Below are 15,994 nucleotides of genomic sequence, written 5' to 3'. Positions count from 1 at the left end.
TTAAAGGGAATCCCTTTAGACTGTTAAGATGTACTGGATGTAATCCATTTCTGTTTTCATACCACGATTTCCACTTAAACACTGACTGGTTTTGCTGTAAAACCATAATAAATTAATATGACATCTTCGTTATAAGAGGCTTTTAGAATCATTGTGTGATTGTGTCTACTTTCTGGCAGTTGTGGATAATAGCAAGTTATTTTAGCTCCGCTGTAGTATCTCTATCTGTAGCAACAGTGGTGTTTGTGCAGAAACTAGGGTTGCCATGGTAATGTTTTATAAGGGATGAACAAAGCTCTACATGTGCTCAAGCTGAGAAAATGTCGCTTAAAGGAACACTAATAATGTATACTTTCAGTTACAGCTATCTATTTTGCACCTTGACTCTGATGGACACACATTATCAGCACTTATGTGCTTTCTGCACACCCACCTAGCCTTCACTGAGACACACACACACACACTAGATCAGCTACATTAAGACCAAATGGTATGTTAGAGCCATCTGGTGGACAGTATAATTAACTTTGTTTTATGGTCAGTTGTGTTTTTTTACTGCTAAGTTTATACTATTAATAAACTTAGCAGTGCACAATTCCCTAGAATATCATTATATGATTACACATTAAGATTTGTACAGTACATGTGGACATTATTAAAGTAGTCAAACTTGTTCATTAGAAGGGGGGTCCCAGTACTTTGGGCATTATGGTGCATGTTTGGTGTGGTAGGGGGTCCAACCTCATATTTTTTTCATAGGGCCCAAAATTGCTAGCCGCACCCTGCTGAGATTTCTCCCACTGAGCCCTAATTAACTTATAACGATGGAGTTCGTGGACAGTTCTCTGTATAGATATTAATAATATTACCAAATTATTTGGAAAACAGATCATGTCACTTGTTAAAAAAGCTGCCGAGTCCTCTCTGGAGAGGGCTGCTGGTTTCAGGGAGATCTGTGGGCATGCAAGGGCAGGAAGTCATGCATCTAGATGGACCCGCATCTATGGGCACAGTGGTTTGCTGCAGGTGAACTCATCCATGCACTGTGTTATGAGACATGAAATCAGATCTGACTCTTATGTACTCTTTCCTTAGGTTCGGTTGCCTGGGGGCTCATGGTGATCTTTGATCCAGTGGGCAAGGTGACAAGAATAGCACAGCATTTGGTATTCCTATTGACATGGACTTTTGAATGAATCATCAAAACCACACTAGCAGTGTTATCAAATACATACAACTGTGAGAAATGTAATGACACGTGATTCAATCATATTTCATTAAATGTTTTTATTTGCAACTTACAAAACCTTTTTTTTCACCAAAGTGATTCAGTGTACCCCATCTGCAATTTCCTACTGGTCAGCCAAAGAATGCTGTGAATATTGACAGTCATTTTGAAAAGCAAATTATGAGTTGGCATTTGGCCCTTTCTTTTTGCCAAACGTTGGGACAACATTTACAAAGCGCCGATTGTACTGAATTCTTCTCTTTGCCCTGCCGGTCTTTTTCTTTTTCTTCTCTTGCTTGTCCACCTGAAATGATAAATATCAGTAAACCAGTGCATGCCCAAAATCATGATTTTTTAAAAATATTATGTGATATGAATATCGTTGACGCATGTCTCACCTTGGGAGTTTGTCCTCTGACTTTGCCTGCTCTAGCCAGGGAACCGTGGACTTTGCCTTTGGGTGGAAACCAAAGGTTATGTTTATGAAAACATCCAAACTAAGATAATGCATCATAAGGTAGCCAGTTACTCAAATATGAATATTTATAGTTGCTTTATTTTCAGCACAAATGAAGTTTAAAATAATGTAATTCTTCAGACACTCCATCTTCTACAACAGCAGCGTGATAAATAGTCACAGGTAGAGTGCAGTAAAGTTGATCTTTACCTCCTAACAGTCTCGATGAGACCTCAAGAGTGTTGAACTCCTCAATCCCAGACTGACAAATCAGTGTCTCATCCTCCAGAGGGACCCCACAGAAAGTAATTACCTGCTCATCACAGGCCAGACCCTCCAAGGCTTCGACCTGAGCCTGAAAAACAAGTAGTTATTAACAATAAGAAAGAAATTATTTAGTTTTCGCATTCAAGATTCTAAATTAACTATAAATAAAAATGCGGACTATCAGAATAACAAACAAAAAACAAACCTTGACATGGGCAACAGTCTCTGAACCATTCAGATGAACAGAGTGCAAAGTCTGGCCACGAACGAACAGCTGCATTATGTTCGGTCTTCATAAAACAGAGAATTAAAATATGTAATCAGCTTGACAAAATCAATACAAACTGCACAATTTAGACAATATTATTATTAAAAGTACTTACCTTAATCGCTGTTAATAATTATGAACGCCAAACACACGACGTCGACATCAAGTCTAAAAACCTAAAGGCCTGCGCAGTGCGCATGCTCATTTTATTAAAGCCACATAAAAGTCCCCTGGACAGCGTTTTTTTTTTTTTTTTTTTTTTTTTTGTATTGCAATATTACGTATCAATTCCTTGATACATATAAGTCAAAATAACATTTTATAAATATAAAGTTTTATTCTGAAATTATTATTTCAATAAGTAATTATTCTGCATTTCACTTCGTTTTGTCCGTAAAGTTTTTTCATTCAACCCCATGACGTCACATCCCGCTGTCCTTCCCGTTTCTCCAAGGGAAGAGAAATGTCTGCCTCTATCAGAAGCATGTCTCTGACTGTCTGCCGAGCTGCGAGAGCTGCTTACAGAGCTTCTAATCCAGCCACACGTTCACTGAGTACTGGACCTTGCTTAAGAGTTAGTATTACAACCCGTTTTACCGTGTAATTTATCCAGGGTGCATCAGCTGTCACATTTGCAACGGATGATTTGTTCTTGAAATGTTACGAGCAACAAACAGTCATTCTTGTTTGAAATTCGGTTTTGTTTCATTTTAGACAGAAAGCAACCCTGCTGAAGGATCATGGGGCTTCATTGAATCCACAGAGGAGTTCAGGTTTGTGGAGAGACTTATTCCTCCTTCACGCATCCCAAATCCACCTGAACATGATGGTCCTGCACCGTCAGGATGGATCCCAGCATCAGGTAAACACACTTTTGTTTTTACCTTACATGGGAATGTGTATTATACTATTGATGTCTTCGCTATAAAGAAGGATGTTTAGCTTGATGTTAAATCTGTGAAGTTGGGAAAGCATTTTGTGAGATTCTTATTCATGGAGTTCTGTTTTTGTTCTTAATTATATAGCTTCACCACCTTCACTGCCTTACATGATCCGTCGCTCCCGAATGCACAATGTGCCTGTATATTCAGACATCAAGCATGGGAATCAGCACAGCACTCTGCTCAGAAAGGTTGAGGGAGAAATATGGGTTAGTGTAATGAACAGACCTTTTTAGAAGTACAGTGTAATATATTAGTCCAATTCTTTTATTAACATTTTGTAGATCTTGTATATTCTGTACTTACTGCTTATTGCACTTCTGGTTAGATGCTAACTGCATTTCGTTGCCCTGTACCTTACATGTGCAATGACGATACAGTTGAATCTAATCTAACATTTTGTCAATTATTTCCAGGCCCTGAATAAGGATGTTAAGGAATTCCTGCTGGGGCTTACAGGCAAAGAGCCTCCAACACAGGTCAATGAAGTAACTGGGACCATCAGAATTAAAGGGCAGTTTGATAAAGAGCTGAAGGAGTGGCTACTGAAGAAGGGCTTTTAAATTCTGATGTGGGCACAGCCAATGAACTGAACTGCAATACAAAGGCTGAGAGGAAATGTATAAGAATGTTCTCTCCTCCATAAAGTGGACAAACTGTAAATTATCATTAGTGTACCATTTTCAGTACCACTGTTTTGTTATTGTATTATCGTAATTGCTTAGGATTGAAACAAATAAATGTAAGGTGTTCACTAAATCCTATTTGTAATAATTGTGTCTTTAAAAAAAGGCTTAATATAAATCTGTGCATCTAATTATGCATGCACTTTTGTTTAAATGCAAACATCACACAGTTATGCATATGGTAATAAAACAGTAAAAAAAAAAGAGAACAAGTGCTACAAAAATAAAACGTGCCAAAGAGTTTCTAATACTGTCTATGTACAGCTTTACTTCCATCAACAAAAACAATTTTTTGATTGTGAAATTTGCTTAAAATGTAAGTTAATAAATAAATGAAATGCTATTTTAATTTACCATAGAATGATCAGTGGAAGCAAAAGGTACATTTTCTCAAAGAAGTGAGAGAACAGTGTTGAATACTCAAAATACCTGGTCTCATGGTAGTTCTTGAAGAAAATACAGTTTATATTTATACGTTATCTATCTATCTGTCATAGAGATTAGATAATTACATATGTTTGATTGACAACCTTTCAGAGAGTAAGAGGGGGCGGGACTTGAATACAGTAGCCAGAGACATAGGGATTGAGACTCAGTTAAATAAGTTCATAGCAACAAAGCCGTTGTAAGTGAGACTTATTTGACACTATCTATCTATCTATCTATCTATCTATCTATCTATCTATCTATCTATCTATCTATCTATCTATCTATCTATCTATCTATCTATCTATCTATCTATCTATCTATCTATCTATCTATCAATCAATCAATCAATCAATCATGCGCAAGTATGAGTAGTATGAAGCTGCAGACTCGGAGCCTGCTGCATCTACAGTCCCGCACCCAGAGTCCCGCATTCTCAGACCCCTCGTTTTTCGAGACAGCGCCACCTATCAAATTGGATCGGATAAACACATGGATAAACACGTGAAGAACCGAAACACGGCGAGTATCGTCAATTTTATTCAATGATTTCTTTTTTAATCAAACTGCTTTATAGCTCATCGATACACCAACATATGAACAGTCTATTTAATATTTGTGGAGGGGAAATTGTGTCTCATTAGAGAGGAGTTTTGGAGCTTGGGTTTGCTGAGGGATATGGATTCACACGTAAGCAGTCTGCATTTGGAAAGCTATATTTGTATTTAAACATTCACTAATGAGTGACTAATTTAATTATTTATTGCAGATTGGAAACGCCTGCATGCAGCTTATTATTGAAATGGTTCGGAATATTGTATGTATATAAAATATTACAATGTAAACTCTCAAAGAGTATACATGTGTCTGAATTAACCTACATTTTTGCTTGCTTTCTTTTTCCATAGGGCAAAGATATATGCATAGGGCACTTTTATGTTGTTCCTACTTGGAAGGAAACCCCAAACATTGTTACAGCATTACTGGTGAGTGTATATAGTGAGTGGGAGGTAAAAACTATAAAAAGGCATAAATTCTTATTTAAAAAATTTCATAATTTCTGAAATCAATTTTAGGAGGATGCAGATATGAAAGACTTGATAGTCTTTCCAGCATGGACAAAAGCTAATGGCCCTGACCACTACATTGTCTGTGTAAGGAATTATTTCTTACTAGATATTGAGTGTCTCATAGATATGATGATTACAGCGTAATTGTTGTGTTTCTAAAACTAAACTTATCATCAATGCTTCTTCCAAGAACTTTAGAAATAAATCTTGTTACACCTTAACACATTATAGATTATGAGGCCACTTCGAAGGGAGATAGTCTTTTTAGACTCTCAGTATGCAGAGCACGAATCCGGCTTTGGAGATGTGGAATACAGAGCAATTTTTAGGTCCACCTATGAATTTAGACCTGCAGTTTCAGGCTCTAATTTTGGCTATGTTCCTTTAGCCATTTCTAGCTTTTGTTCTACTATACAATTAGCTTTGTTCAAAGTTTAAAGGCCATGTTCTATTGCCTTAACTCTAATTTTTGGCCATGTTCTCCTAGCCATTTCTTGCATGTTTTGGCTACGTTCATTTAGCCTGTTTTGCATGGTTTGACACTGTTCTCAGGTTACAGATGAGCTGTCATTTAAATTTGATCAGTCATATTCATGTTTTTTTGTCTACAGACAAATAGCCATCCAAATTGATCCAGGGATCTGGACAGAAATGACTGGAAAGGATTTTTCGGTGATAATTCTACTGCACAAATGATTATTTTGCATCCGTACCTTTTATCTATTATTAATTTCTAAACTGACTTTCTCATTTTCTCAATCATAGGCTTTGCCACGTCAGACAAGAGGGAATGACTGTGGTGTTTTTGTGCTGATGGTAGGGTCTTTCATTTGTTTATAAGTAAGGTCTAGTGAACAGTGTTAACAACAGCTTGTCTCCTGTATTTCAGTACACCCTCTCAATGGTCTGTGACATCGAGTTCGATTTCCAAGAGGTAAGTTAAAAAAAGGAAATTTATGTTTATTTTATTTACTTTAAGTTTATTTGGTAAAAGTAGAAAACAGTATGACCTTTAACTGGGCATTTCTTTCAGGTTGACATGCCCATGATTAGAAAATGGTGGTGCCTTATGCTAATGGAACGATTTCAAATTGACGGGTATGTCAAAAAGTATTGTACATTTTGGTAAAATATTATTCAGAGGTCCCATATATGAGTTACATTTATTTAAATTAATTTACTTTTGAATATTTTTTCAATACAACATTTTATTTAGCATGAGTAACTAAACACCCTTAATAACTCTCTTAAGCGACAATTTCTTTTCTTTTTATTATTATTCCTATAATTTATTTATTATTGTTTGCAAGCTATGGGCGCAGGTTTGCCTTCTGGATAGACGAGGCAAAATGCTTATTGGAGGCAAAAACTCAACCTCTGTATAGGCTAAAAAGAAGCAGAAGCACCACACAAGATGTCCCACAGCACGTCCAAGAAATCCAAGATCGGACAAGAACTGAAGAAGCACTGGTGGACTGCATTGTGTCTTCAAAGGGAACAGAGCAGCATTTAGTGGTACTGAAATGCTCATTTTTCACCATTTAAAGATTAGCATTCCTAAATGACTCACCCAGGGCTGTGATCATTGTCAACTACAACATTGTCAATTGATTATCCAATATGCTCTTTAGCTATATTTTTAATGGTTATGCCAATTATTCATTGATAGCTTGTGTATATATAAAACAACACATTTTGTTTGCCCCACAGGATGTTCTCAATGGAAAACCATTCAATTCAATTCAATTCAAGTTTATTTGTATAGCGCTTTTTACAATACAAATCGTTACAAAGCAACTTTACAGAAAATTATGTTTCTACAATATTTAGTAGTAGCTAGTAGTTTGTGCACGTTTGACAGGATTTTAGAAAAATAAAAATAATAATAATAATAATACAAGACGTAGTCAGCTAGATGATGAACTATCAATATTATTAATTAATAGTAATTATAGGATGCAGTCACACATGTAGCAATAATTGTTAGTTCTGTTTGTTGATTCAAGGTTAGCATCATCTGGGGTCCTCTGAGGGTCAGCATCATCTCTTCTCAGGTGTTCTGGATCCAGACTGGAGCTTGTGTAAATCCTAGTTTACATAACTAGCAAACATAGAAACAAAATAGAGACATCATTAGCATAGCTGCTGATCCAACAAAGTAAAATTAGTTTAACCCAAGCTAAAGAATAAAAATGCAGATGCAACTACACTCACAATTTAAGAGATACATTATTCGAATGCTTGGCGAAAGAGATGCGTTTTTAATCTAGATTTAAACAGAGAGAGTGTGTCTGAACCCCGAACATTATCAGGAAGGCTATTCCAGAGTTTGGGAGCCAAATGTGAAAAAGCTCTACCTCCTTTAGTGGACTTTGCTATCCTAGGAACTACCAAAAGTCCAGCGTTTTGTGACCTTAGGGTGCGTGATGGGTTGTAGCGTGGTAGAAGGCTAGTTAGGTACGCAGGAGCTAAACCATTTAGGGCCTTATAGGTAAGTAATGATAATTTGTAACAGATACGGAACTTAATAGGTAGCCAGTGCAGAGACTGTAAAATTGGGGTAATATGATCATATTTTCTTGACCTGGTAAGGACTCTAGCTGCTGCATTTTGGACTACCTGTAGCTTGTTTATTGACGAAGCAGGACAACCACCTAGAAGTCCATTACAATAGTCCAGTCTAGAGGTCATGAAAGCATGAACTAGCTTTTCTGCATCAGAAACAGATAACATGTTTCGTAGCTTGGCAAATGTTTCTAAGATGGAAGAATGCGGTTTTTGTAACATTGGAAATATGATTTTCAAAAGACAAATTGCTGTCTAATATAACACCCAGATTTCTGACTGTAGAGGAAGTAACAGTACATCCGTCTAGTTGCAGATTGTAATCTACAAGATTCTGTGTGGTGTTTTTTGGTCCAATAATTAATATCTCTGTCTTATCCGAATTTAATTGGAGAAAATTATTTGTCATCCAATCTTTTACATTTTTAACACACTCTGTTAGCTTAGATAATTGGGAAGTTTCATCTGGTCTCGTTGAAATATATAGCTGAGTATCATCAGCATAACAGTGGAAGCTAATTCCGTATTTTCTAATAATATTACCAAGGGGTAACATGTATATTAAAAAATAGAAGGGGACCTAGGACGGATCCTTGTGGCACTCCATATTTTACTGATGATAAATGAGATGACACCCCATTTAAGTAAACAAAATGGTAGCGATCGGACAGGTAGGATCTAAACCATCTTAGAGCCTGCCCTTGAATACCTGTATAGTTTTGTAATCGATCTATGAGTATGTCATGATCTATGGTGTCGAACGCAGCACTAAGATCAAGTAAGACTAGAAATGAGATGCAGCCTTGATCTGACGCAAGAAGCCATCAAAACCATCAAAGTGGTTCCCCCTAAAGCCACGTGTGCCAATCTTCATGGACAGTGAGCAGCAGTGTGCCATTCTTTTTGAACACCTCAAAGCTCTGCTACACAATTGTAAAACTCAACTGAACTTCACAAATGAAGTGGAGTTCATTTGTAGTTTTCTTTTTCCTGAGGTAGGCCCGCACATGTTTGTCAATTGGATTGTTTCTAATATTGCCATAAGTTGAAATGTTTTATACATTAATTAATTAATGTATTTATTTATATGGACAGGCCATCATTCATGGCCTATGTGAGCTGCAGGCATTATCCTGGCAGGAGGCTGAGGAGGTGTTCCTTCGTGGTCCTACTTATCACCCTAGGTATGCTTGTAATTTGCATATGCAAAAAAAATATTATTATTACACAATATTTTTGACAATGGCATTCATCTTTTATTTTAGTGAAGTTGAGGAATTTGACCGGGTGATTGCAAAAAGAATGAGAAAAGAAGCAACATTTGCCTCCCAGAAAGTAATTATTTTACCTTATGCATTTACATTACATTTTACATTTATTCATTTAGCAGACGCTTTTATCCAAAGCAACTTATAAATGAGGAGTTTTTTTAATTGCAATTGAAGAAGAAAATAAAGTCACTAACACAATTCTTACTTCTCTTTTTCTTTGCTTTGTCCTGTTTACAGCAAGATGACAGTGATTAAGGTGATCGTTAAATAAAGTACAGAATTGTTCATTATTGGTGTTTTGTCTATTATTTGAGTTTTGCTTCACATTCAAAATATCAAAACAGATTTTGTAATGTTAGCATGGTATAATGTTAATTAGACCATTATATGTTGAGCTGAAAGAAAAAAAATGGAATTTGAAACATTGTACAAAAACAAACTAAAACATTGTAGCAATGTAATGTCACATAATATTTTTCAGATGATAGTTCAATTTGTATTTGTATTGGTTGCATCAGTAATTTCCTTTCAATTACACCCACGCTCAAAAAATAAATACTGGGTAATTAGTTAGAGAACACAATGATTTTTTTGGCACATGCATTAAGCAGGAAACGCAAATATTTATTTGGATAACTTTAAATAAAAAGAGACCGTAATATTGCATTCTGATGTTTTCAATGGCATTTGGATAAGGGTGTTATACGATCTTCCGAACAGCAGGAGGCGCTGTCTCGAAAAACGAGGGGTCTGAGAATGCGGGACTCTGGGTGCGGGACTGTAGATGCAGCAGGCTCCGAGTCTGCAGCTTGGTAGTCTTGACGCTTGAAGATCGAGGGCACGAATGCGTCATCATGTTGCGACGACCAACGTCATTCTAACATGACGCTTCAGTATGAAAGCATCCAAGCATATTAGAAAACACGAGCTGATGAAAAAAACCGTTAATTTTTTTTTATATTGTTATTTGTGTGGAAACAAAGTTCGCGCACACAAACTCTTTTTCACGTAAGAATTTATTTAAAATCTGATATGCTTTTGTGAATATTTAGAATTGTATTAACAGACTATTAACTTTTTTTTTTCTTTTTAATTGCAGATCTGAAATTTTATTCTAATTCAGTCTACCTCGGTATATTAGCTGCTCATGGATCTCGTTGTTAGACGTAAGATCCCTGCGTGTGTTCGTTCATTACTCACTGATAGTGCAGCAAAGGAGGAAGAATACTTAAGCGACTGGCCTGAAATAGATTCTGAATCAGTTACCACCAAAGATGGGATTGCACTTCCCAAAAGAGGGAATAATGAACCTCTCCTGACACCTGCTAATGGAACAGAGGGTGGAACTACTGCATCATCAATCAAACCATGCAGGCTTTGCTTATCCAACCCCTCCTGTTACACTTGTCCAATGTGTAACATCCCATATTGCGGCCTGGCTTGTTACAGGAGCCAGAATCACTCTTCATGCTCAGAGGAGTTTTACAAAGAGTCTGTGCTGCAGGAGCTGAAATCCCAAGGTGTCTCAGATGAGGAGGGGAAAAGCAAGATGCAGGAAATTCTGCTCCGGCTCAGACAGAGTGCAGAAAGCGAGGGAGGGATGGAGAATTTATTAAGGAACTTGGGAGATGATGAAACTGGAGTGACCGAAAAAGACACTCATGCTTTGGAGCTGCTTTCTCAGTTAGCAGAGATTCAATCTAGTGGGGGTGAAAAAAGTCACGAGGTACAAGAAATACTAGCAGAACTCAGACGTATTGAAGTAGGGAGTGATGAAGAGGAAGCTGACTTAGCTGAAAAGTTTGCAGGCCTGGATATCGACTCTCTTTCAGAAGAAGAACTCTGGTCGTTGTTGTCAGCCCAAGAAAAGGACAAATTTGAGAGACTGGTGAAAGAAGGTAGCATTGGTGGACTGGTTGTCCTGTGGAGCCCCTGGTGGGAACGGCATCAGAAAGATACTAAAGCACTAATCGAGGAACTTAAGTCTGATAATGATGAAGAAATGCATAATATGAATGTTGAAAAAGACAAAAAAGTCAGTAGCAATAAAGTAAAATCGGACAAATCACTGAGAGGCTCAATCCCTCCAATAAGTGCCAGAATTGCTCCTCTTCACACACTATCTTCAAACCCTTCTCCTCTAGTGCAGTACAACCTGATCAACGCTCTTTATGGATACACCTTCTCGCTGTGTCTCTATAATGGAGAAATCTCAGAGATGATGCGTGAGTTCTGTCAGGCAGTGCTCTCCATCTCAGATGGTTTGGGTGCCAGACGGGTCTACAACTCTGTCTCTGAGGCTTTTGATGCCGGAATAAGAGCTGTATCTGCAGGAGGATACTTTGATCGTGAGGACCCTTTAGCTCCACTTCGAGCTGTGGAAGCGGTGGCTCATATTCTGACTGGAGAGAGCAGAGAGGATGCTGTTGGATATTCATTGTCAGCTTTGTCCCAGCTGCGCACAGCTTTGAGCAAAGCAAAGGCTTCTGTTCCAAAGGAAGGCGAGCAGATGAGGCGGGCGTATTTCCAAGCTGGAAAGAAGTGTGAGTTTTTTCAGTCTTGGGTGAAATAGAATCCAAAAGTTTTGAGGAGTCTGGCGGGATGTGTGTGGACGGACTATGAGAAAAGGGAGATGGAGAGGATGACAGGTGCTCATCTAGAGGTAAAGGTGGATTGATAGAAGAGATTGAGTGAGATTTTATTGTAAATATTTGTAAATAAAAAGTAATAATTTAAAATAATTTGTATTACAAGCATTTGTGTCTACATTTTTTTAAATTTACGAATTAAATACAAGTAGTTTAGTGGATAATTAACAGGTCATTTTTGATATTTTAGCCTTTAAATGTTTTCAATGCTATGTTGTCCACACTTGTAGATTGCACTGAACACCGAGGATAATAAAATGTTTTTAATAATACAATACAATATATTTTTCATATTTTTAAACATTTGAATGAATGGAAAGCAATATTATGATGCAAATAAAAACAATATATGCAGTATATTTTGTTGTGTCCAGTTCTCTGCACTGATGACGACATATCCATCAATCTGTTGGTCGTTCAGAACATGTCAGTCTGCATTAATAAATGTATGGGATTATTCTGTAGGGCACTCGTCTGCAGTACGTGTCCCAGGCCAGTCCGTATTTGGCTCTGCAGTGCTTCTCATCTCTGGCCTCTCGGTGGATGAGCAGAATGGTGAAATATATGACATAGAAATAAGGCAAAATATGTGACATTCCTAAAAAAAAAAAAAATTATGGCCTTGTATGAGTTCTTGTTTTTATATTTAGAACATAAGAAATGGTTAAGCAACATCACACGAATGAATGGTGCTACTGTGATATTGATTTTATACAATTAAGACATTATAAGTGAGACACAGTATTGTCAATATCATACAGTCAGTTAAATCAATTCACTTACCACAAGGTAGGGACCACGCCAGAGCCATGAGAAGGTCCCCCAGGTAGTTTGGATGCCTTACAAACCCCCACCACCCTGATACCAACAGACGCTTTCCTGTTGCTGTGGCGATAGTTTCCAGGTCTAAGAGTGAACAAGAAAGACGAGAAAATTCACCATTTATGTTAACTTATGGCCTCCAGTAAAAAATTCTCTCTTTTCTTCTCTTAAGATATTTACAATGTATACATTTTTCTAAAACAATGTCCACTGAATACAAACTCAAAGCAGGTAGCATATCAAAAGTAACGTGATTACTAACGTGCTACACTTTTATGTGTGGGGTCTCTTCTGAACTGATTTTTCTGAGAGTTGGACTTCCGGAAAATGTAATAGCCAATTCCTGCGAAGGATTAAAAAGAGGAGAGTTAGAAAATGGTAAACACTCCGACTGCTGCAAAACAGGCTGTAGATTACCATTTAGAAGAATGATCCCAGCTGCTCCTAGAGTACTAAGTGACTGTGGGTGCACAACCAGAAACATTGCCTGAAGACCATATGTGAAGGGAACCCAGGCCAGGTCACCAAACGCCAACATGAACCCAAATCCATCATGCACAATGTCCATAGTAGTAAGCACAGCCTCCTGCAGACACATGGAAAAGTATCATTTTGTGTGTGTTTGGGACTCCTTCTATATAAATATATGTATGTATATATTTTCAGACTAGACTAGATTTCTCATACTTCATTCCACAGAGCATCTGTCACATAAAGGAGCTGGAAGCCATTGACAAGCAGCATGGCAAGAGATGGAGAGCCTCTCAACTCTACTTCCTTCATTAACATCCCCAGGTTTATTACCACCTGAAAAACAACAAAAAAAGAGAGAAAGCTGGTAAAAATAGTTCAGTGTTTCAAATAAATGCTGTTCTTGGAATCAGCCAATTAGAATGAAGACCGATTGCTGAAAATTTAGCTTTTTATCACAGGAACAAATTACATTTGAAAATATATTCAAGTAGAAAACAGTTATTTTAAACTGTAATAATATTTTACTATATTACTGTTTTCACTGTATTTATGATTTAATAAATCCAGCCTTGTTAAGAATAAAGTAACTTCTTTCAAAAACTTGAAAAATATTACCAATACAAACATTTTGAACAATACCAGATACATTTATATGCATATATTTAGATGTGGATGTAAACATCTCTTGAGACTCTTACCCAGCCTATTAATCCAGGTCTTAATTCACAGAAATATTTCAAGTCAAAGTCTCCAATGCGAGGGTTGAGCTCTCGACCCATGAAGAAGTCATACAGAGGATTTCCTACAAATGACAATGTCACTGCATTGACAAATACTTCAAAGAGACAAAAAGGGAAAATCACTTTGATTGGAGTGTCTGTATGAATGAGGAAATGTTACTCATAGACGAAAGTTAATATCAGAAAATCAAACTAATTTATAAATATCAGGACTAATAATCTCACCTGTGTTTCCTCCAAGTGATAAAGCATGTTGAGGTGCCCAGAAAGAGCGGATATACAGGTACATAGACAGCAGGTAGGACAAACCAATGGCACATACAGCCAGAGGCAAAATCAGCTCAAACAGATACCCGAGTGGCATTCCCAGCCAAAGACATACTAGCAACAGGACAGCAGTAATGCTCAGGGCATGGAAACCTAAGAAATAAAGTTGTAAAATTCTGGTCACAATCATATCTACAAATATAAACCCACATATATATACAGTACACTACCTTTCAAAAAGTTAAAAAAGGTTAGTTTCAGAAATAGAAAACAGTTATTTTAAATTGCAATAATATTTCACAATATTACTGTTTTTACTGTATTTTTAAACAAAATGCAGGCTAAGTGAAAGTAAGAGACTTTCTTCAAAAAGTCCAAAAAGTTTCTTCAAAATTTCCAAAAGTCCCCACATTTTGAATGGTAGTGTGCATGTATTTTCTCCTGGTAATTTAAGAGGATTCATATTTAAATATGAATATATATATTTAAATATGAATATATTTTTTTTGCACCCTCAGTTTCCAGATTTTCAAATAGTTGTATCTCGGCCAAATATTGTCAGATCCTAATAATTATTTATTCAGCTTTCAGATGATGTTTAAATCTCAGTTTTGAAAAATTGACACTTAAGACTGGTTTTGTGGTCTTTTTTTTTTTTTTTTTTTTTTTTACTTAATCTTTACATTTTTCTTGAATTATGAAACTGCTATAGCTTGAACTGAAGCTTATAAGGGGAAACTAGTGTTTACTGACAAATGGAATTTGAACTCTACTTTGTATGTAATAGGAGGTAAAACCAAGGACAAGAGGTGAAAGACTATCACATTTAATTTGTGTGAAGAAAAACTATCCTGTTAAATTTGTCAAACACACAAAGACAATAAAATGTATTATTACCATTATTTGTATAACATTACAAATAGGCAGACAATATATATTACCATTAATAGGATATTTCAGTCTGGATCCATCTCTGAGGACCAATCCTTCAGAAACCTGTTAACAAATTAATAGTAAAATTTTTGACACTCTCTTAAATAGAAGTTAATTTGTATTTCAAAGAAACAATTGATTCACTATCCCACCTTCCCTATGGGCAGTAGATAGAGAAAACTCTGCAGGGCGAGCCAACCTCCAATCAGAACCACGGCCAAAGGGTCCCATAAGTGTGCAGCGGGGGGTAAAGGAGGAGGCCACTGCAGGACACTGGCTGCTGGAGACCGACACACACTCAGCAGGTACAGAACTGTCAGAGGCAGGAACACAGGGATGCAGGTGGCACCTGGACAGGTGAGGTGGACAAATGAACTCTAGTTTGGCACCGTAGCCACATACCATTACACATACACAAACATATGCATGAAACAAATAGTAGCCTACCAAGAGCACCTCCAAATTCCCTTTCATCTGAATTCCTTGCTTTTTTCTTGTTAGGCTTCATTTTGCCTGTTTGGGAAAAAGATGAGCACTTAGCATGGTTGACAAAATATTTTTAGTATACAAGCATAGTGTATCATTTAAATTACAATGCATTTGTTAATTACAGTAGCTGTGTATTATACGCGTTTGTAATGTAATGATTATTTTCAGACTTCATCTAATCAACCAAATAACACTTTAGTATCATATTAATGTATACATAGAGGGTATTTTTCTCTTACCTCTGTTTCCCACAAACCTACTGTTACATTGTATGGAAACCGCTCATTATCACTGATAATGCCTGAGAGGAGGTGACGCCTGCGCTCAGAACACGCTGTTAGCCTTTACTGCATCCGACCAATCAGCGCGTACTACTGCAGTCACAAGAGTGGGGAGAGACAACCAGTGAACCAATCAGAATCAGAGACGAGCGCCCGAAACC

General features: G+C 37.0%; 4 protein-coding genes across 4 annotated transcripts; 2 read left to right on the top strand and 2 right to left on the bottom strand.

Annotated features, from left to right (window-relative positions):
• Positions 1-1,272: 1,272 nt before the first annotated feature.
• On the bottom strand, positions 1,273-2,471 carry LOC132132203 (ubiquitin-like FUBI-ribosomal protein eS30 fusion protein). The gene is made up of 5 exons (XM_059544517.1): positions 2,336-2,471; positions 2,158-2,242; positions 1,896-2,040; positions 1,627-1,682; positions 1,273-1,532 (listed from the first exon to the last, which is right to left on the bottom strand). Exons 2-5 carry the CDS (start codon positions 2,230-2,232, stop codon positions 1,407-1,409), a joined length of 402 nt encoding a protein of 133 aa, XP_059400500.1. The 5' UTR covers positions 2,233-2,242; positions 2,336-2,471; the 3' UTR covers positions 1,273-1,406.
• A 121-nt stretch (positions 2,472-2,592) lies between these two features.
• On the top strand, positions 2,593-3,920 carry LOC132132201 (large ribosomal subunit protein mL49-like). The gene is made up of 4 exons (XM_059544514.1): positions 2,593-2,794; positions 2,935-3,082; positions 3,246-3,370; positions 3,578-3,920. Exons 1-4 carry the CDS (start codon positions 2,684-2,686, stop codon positions 3,722-3,724), a joined length of 531 nt encoding a protein of 176 aa, XP_059400497.1. The 5' UTR covers positions 2,593-2,683; the 3' UTR covers positions 3,725-3,920.
• A 6,406-nt stretch (positions 3,921-10,326) lies between these two features.
• On the top strand, positions 10,327-11,751 carry LOC132132793 (zinc finger HIT domain-containing protein 2-like). Its single transcript, XM_059545324.1, has one exon. It carries the CDS (start codon positions 10,327-10,329, stop codon positions 11,749-11,751), a length of 1,425 nt encoding a protein of 474 aa, XP_059401307.1.
• Positions 11,752-12,075: 324 nt separating this feature from the next.
• LOC132132792 (delta(14)-sterol reductase TM7SF2-like) lies at positions 12,076-15,929 on the bottom strand. Its single transcript, XM_059545323.1, has 11 exons — positions 15,792-15,929; positions 15,511-15,576; positions 15,216-15,412; positions 15,072-15,126; positions 14,089-14,283; positions 13,822-13,925; positions 13,337-13,456; positions 13,067-13,235; positions 12,912-12,992; positions 12,611-12,733; positions 12,076-12,425 (listed from the first exon to the last, which is right to left on the bottom strand). Exons 2-11 carry the CDS (start codon positions 15,569-15,571, stop codon positions 12,265-12,267), a joined length of 1,266 nt encoding a protein of 421 aa, XP_059401306.1. The 5' UTR covers positions 15,572-15,576; positions 15,792-15,929; the 3' UTR covers positions 12,076-12,264.
• Between the last annotated feature and the right edge of the window lie 65 nt (positions 15,930-15,994).

Source organism: Carassius carassius, chromosome 49, assembly GCF_963082965.1.
Source record: "Carassius carassius chromosome 49, fCarCar2.1, whole genome shotgun sequence".
Lineage (NCBI taxonomy): Eukaryota > Metazoa > Chordata > Actinopteri > Cypriniformes > Cyprinidae > Carassius > Carassius carassius.
The sequence above is the reverse complement of the archived record's forward strand: the minus strand, read 5'-3'. Positions and strand labels throughout refer to the sequence as shown.